The sequence below is a fragment of the Triticum dicoccoides genome, chromosome 3A (genome assembly GCF_002162155.2).
Source record: "Triticum dicoccoides isolate Atlit2015 ecotype Zavitan chromosome 3A, WEW_v2.0, whole genome shotgun sequence".
Taxonomy (NCBI): domain Eukaryota; kingdom Viridiplantae; phylum Streptophyta; class Magnoliopsida; order Poales; family Poaceae; genus Triticum; species Triticum dicoccoides.
In genome coordinates, this window is record NC_041384.1 from 745652425 (window position 1) to 745657487 (window position 5063).

At 47.6% G+C, this 5063-nt stretch overlaps 1 protein-coding gene across 1 annotated transcript; it reads right to left on the reverse strand.

The window, feature by feature from the left end:
• Positions 1 to 343: 343 nt before the first annotated feature.
• Positions 344 to 3316, reverse strand: LOC119270636. Its single transcript, XM_037552655.1, has 2 exons — positions 2038 to 3316; positions 344 to 814 (listed from the first exon to the last, which is right to left on the reverse strand). The coding sequence occupies exon 1, from the start codon at positions 3266 to 3268 to the stop codon at positions 2042 to 2044; it is 1227 nt and encodes a 408-aa protein (XP_037408552.1). The 5' UTR covers positions 3269 to 3316; the 3' UTR covers positions 344 to 814; positions 2038 to 2041.
• Between the last annotated feature and the right edge of the window lie 1747 nt (positions 3317 to 5063).

A 5063-nucleotide genomic window follows, 5' to 3' on the forward strand; every position in this document is an offset into this window, starting at 1 on the left:
CACAGGTCACTGTGATGGACCAAGGAGCTCCTCTGTTGTAGTGCGACCCGATGGGGATGTGCCGACGCGGGGTCATACCCTACGACAAGAATGGCCCTCTCAGAAAAAAAAGAAAAAGACCAATAGGGGGAGAAGCCCCTGCTGATTTTTACTTCCTGTATAAAAAAAAATATAAGTGTTTAGATCACTAAATAGTGATCTAAACGCTTTTATATTTCTTTACGGAGGGAGTAATAAAGAGGAGAACGTGTCGTGCGTCGGCCAGGTCCCGCTCGCTGGCCACTGGGCTAGGCCACCATGGCCCTCTCTCCAGACTGGGAACAAGCCGCACAACAAACCAGCGTGATTCCAACCAAGAGGACAAATCATTTCATCCAGTAATACATTGTTTCTTTCTACAATCTTTCTTTCTTCTAGACCTTACTGTCACTGCTGCCAAGCAAGCAGGGCACACACATTCTCCAACAAGTCTAATCGACACTGCAGTAACAGAAAGAAGTTCAGAGATCCATTGGTTCATAAACAGTGAGCACCTTAAAGTTCAGTTCAGAGATCGGAACAGGCTTCAAACGCTGTAACCGGGCTAAAAAGATTTTACACAGGGATAGCTCGCTCGCACGCACACATCATAGCGCTCGACAAGGCGCCCGCATTGAACAAGCAAACAATACATCCAATCCGCGCTTCGCTCTCGACATTCCAGATCCAATTGTCCAACAAGCCAATGCATCTAATCCACACATCACACCTTTCTCTTCCTTCACCACGACGCGCTTTCAGAGGAATCAACTCTTCTTCCACATGGCATCAGCATCTGCGGATAGATGAAACAGCATCAACTTACTATATGTAGAAAGGCGTCAATAGGAAATACAGGGCTACCAAGTACATATAACAAGCATCAAATATATAGATCGCTGCGTGTTGCAAGTTGACAATGGATATTTGCAACGAGGTGCCTATCACATCGCCCAGCAACAGTGCAATACATGAATACAAATAAGACCTATCAATCAGAGAAAAGGACTTCAACAATGTACTTTGCAAACATACTGATGAGCACATGGCAGCAAGCCACAGGTTGAAATTTCTATGTGTGCATATGGTTAAGCAGCCTAGAATTTATACGATAAGAATGCACTACAGTGAGGTTTGCATTCGAGGAACCAATTTATATATAAAAAAAAGGAAACAAGGCCCATGACAGGTGCGACAGCCGAGGAGCTTGAAGAGGAAGATGCAGAGGAGACAATAATGAGGCTAGAAAGTGTGTAGATGAAGAAAGGATATGATACAGCAACACTTTTGACCTGGGAAACAAATTCAAAAGCTCAGTCGAGCATCCATGCATACAACTCTTTGGTTGTTATATGTCTTGTTTTTCTTTTGTCTATAAGAATAAAGTTACTTATGCAGATCAGATGTAATAATACAATAATATCCTTATGCCTATGATTGTACTATATGTGAGCTCCTCCTTCCTGTTTAGCAGTTCAACAGAAGAAAGTCTACAGACAACGGAAAATCAACTTTCCCCTTGGGGCTGCTGTATACTACTGATTTATGGAGTAATCTGTAGTGGATTGTAATCACATAAAAACAAACTGCTAGAACTGCTGTTCAGAGCAGAAACATGGAGCTGTTCTAGTTAGATGATTTCGACTCATACACAGGTTACACATAAAAATGAAGGAAATTATGTGAATTTGACCAACTCATATAGTAGAAATTTCAAGAGCAAGGGGGGCTCTGGATTACTAAAATATCAGCAACAAAGAGGCTTCTGATTTATTAGGACGGTAACCTCAAAATGGTGATAACAAATCAATATATCAAACTGAGCTTCCAATTGCACAAATAAGTTAGGCATTATATAATCACCTAAATGCCCACCAACAATAATTAACCGTAATGCGAACTAACAAACTAGGCAGAGTGGAAAAAGAAAATGTTCATGACATAAATACCTGAATCATATATCTTTGCTGTGTAACACTGAGACCAAGTTAAATAAAATTAAGCAGATAACATGCTCACCACTTCATATGGTTGGTGCACATAATGATGGTGGGAAACCAGCATATAGTCGACCAGAGAAGATGACTTTGCTACGCTGAGTGAACAACTCGACCTGAAACGTCTTGACGTCCACCGAAAATAACCCAAACTTCACCTCCCCTCCAGAAGATGTGATGTACATGGCTTCTATCAGCAGGTATCCCCCGCCTACACCAAGCAGAACAACATGATGCATTCCCGGCAACGGGATGACCTTCTCCAAGTGCCATTGGTTATTTCTCAGAATGGAATACGTCAGCCAACATGAGTCATATATGTTATCCCTGTCATAGACATCAGCGAGCATTCCAAGCATTCCTTCTGCTGCCTCAACAATGACAAAATTGCTGCTCCATCCTTGTTCAGGTTCAGGTGGTAGGTTGACAGCAGAGAACTCCATGGTGCGTGTATCAAGCAGAACCAACTTGTTCAGGAGGGGGAAATGCCAACAGAAGCATCCGTGGACGAACTGACGATCTGAGAGCCCATCCTTGGGGTGTTTAAGTGGATCAGACGCAGCACTCCACAGATCAAATGCAAGAGAATGCCATTGCCCATCCAACGAGGAGAAGACGAGAAGCACCATATCCGTTCTGCATTGCACCAAGCACATGACCCTGAATGATAACGGGTCCTCCTCATCCTCGCCGGGAGCAAGGAAAGTCTCCAGATGGAGGAGGTCCGGTTCACTGACCAGCGCTTTCAGGTCGCCGGGGACGGCGGGAAGCAGGATGTAGCGGCGGTGCACGGGGTCGCACACGGCGAGCTCCCTGGCCGAAAAATAGCGGCACTGGAGGTTGCGCAGATGAGAGCTGCCGCGTTTGCGTGGGACTGGGGCGCCGGCGAGGAGGGCGCGTCCGTCCAAGAAGTCAATCGCGCTCCAGGTAAGGCTGGCGGTGGAGGGGAGGAAGGAGGAGCAGGAGAAGTCGAAGCCGGCGAAGGCGCGGGCAGCCACGGCGGAGGGGTGCGGCGGCTGGGCCGGGATGAAGGCGGTGTCGTCGAACGCGCCGATGAGAGGCGGCGGGTGGAGGGCGCGGTAGCGACGGAGGAAGGCGTGGTCGGTGATGAGACGGCGAAAGGAGGGGCACGCCGCGGAGGCGCGGGCTAGGTCGGCAGCAGTGGGGAGACGGAGGAAGATGTCGTGGAGGAGCTCGTCTGGGGTTCGGAAGATCGGCGTCTCCGGCGGTGGCGCTGGCTGCGGCGGCGCCATCGGGCTGGCCGGCGGGGGAATTGGGGATCTACCAAATGCTCAACTTTTTTTCTTTTTTTTGACAGGCAATTTTATTTTATTTTTGAGCGGGGACAGGCATTTTTTTTAGGGTAAGCCAAACTTTATTCATCAAACACCACATTGTGTTGGATACAGTTCAGGTCACGGGGTTGACCATACCAGACGTGGCGCCCTGAAGTCCTGGACCTAGAAGGAGAGATTGTTTGGCTAGACTATGTGCTTCCTTATTGGAGGCACGACCTTCAAAGACAAAATTACATTGAAATGACTCTGATTGAAGTTTTATTTCATTGATAATTGCACCAAATGTGCCTAAGCTGCCCTTGTTGATTGCACTCACCACCGTCTGTGCGCCCGAAGTGATGACAAACTGGTTTAAATGGAGATCCGCTGCTAGCGCCAATCCTTCACGACATGCTATGCTTCAAGGGCTGACGGATCATCCAGCCTTCCACTACCAAAGTGGAGCTGCCCAGGTAAGCTTCTGTGTTGTCCCTGCACACCGCAGCTGCTGATCCTCTTTCACGTCTCGTCCTCGCGTCTACATTGATTTTTGCATAGCCCGTAGGGGGTGCTCTTGGTCTTCCAGTTGGTATATGTACCACACCTCCAGAGTGAGGCACCTGCTCTTGTTTTGTGTTGATGACATCGAGCTCGGCAATGTAACTGTTGATGAAAGCAATAATGGTGTGCGGACTTAGCAAGATCCCTTCGTGTATCGCTTTGCGCCTCGCTGCCCAAAGAGCCCAAAGTGTCACCGTAAGTTCCACAAAATCATCATGAGAAAGGCGATCCATCAGAGTGAATAGCCATTGTTTAGCACTCGGTTCAGTCACTGTTGCCATTGTTGGTGCCAGCTCATTATCAACCAGGGTCCAAGTGCATCGAAACATGGTGCACTCGAGCAGAGAGTGTCTCCATGAGTCTCGAGCTCCGCACAAATTGCAAGCACTAAAATCTGTCATGTGTCTATGGGCTCGGACATCGTTCGCTGGGATTGAGTGTTTTGAAAGTCGCCATAGGAAAGTCCTCACCTTCCCTGGTACTTGTGTTTTCCATAGCGTTTTCCAAGCTCGCTCGTCTCCAGAAGCGCTAGAAGAGCCCACTCTGTTCTCTAGCGAAGCCTCCCTTCTCAATCTTATTGCAACAAGCATCATGTATGCCAACCTAACAGAGAACAAGCCATTATGCTCATGATGCCAGCTCCAGAAGTCCGACATATTTCTCGTGCAAAGGGAAATACCCAGGATTATACGGGCATCTATTGGCATGAATGTCTCTGAGATCATCTGTACATCCCATCGTGCAGAAGTTTGGTCTATTAGTTCAGACACAAGCTCGGGAGGATTCTGACTTATGCAACCATAGGGTCTCAACATCTCGTCCCTTGGGAGCCAGTTGTCCACACATATCTTGGTTGAGGAGTCGTTCCCTATTCGCTTGATCAAGCCCAGTTTGAGGGTATCTCTTCCTTCGATCATGGCTCGCCATACTTGGCTGGGGTGACCCCCCAAAGTCGCTTCCAGGACAGAACAATTTGGATAGTATATACTCTTTAGAAGCCGAGCACTCAAAAGAGTCAGGACACTGCAGTAAATGCCAAGCCTGCTTGGCAAGCATTGCCAAGTTAAAGAGTTCAGAATCCTTAAAACCAAGCCCTCCCATGCATTTGGGCTGTGTCATTACTTTCCATGATACCCAGTGCGGTTTGCATTTCCCTTCTTTGCTTCCCCACCAAAACTTCCGGATCAACATGTTTAGGTGCTCGCAAAGA

What these genes read in the sequence shown, in the direction of transcription:
- LOC119270636 (XM_037552655.1), bottom strand. Translation starts at nt 3,268, where the DNA reads ATGGCGCCGCCGCAGCCAGCGCCACCGCCGGAGACGCCGATCTTCCGA.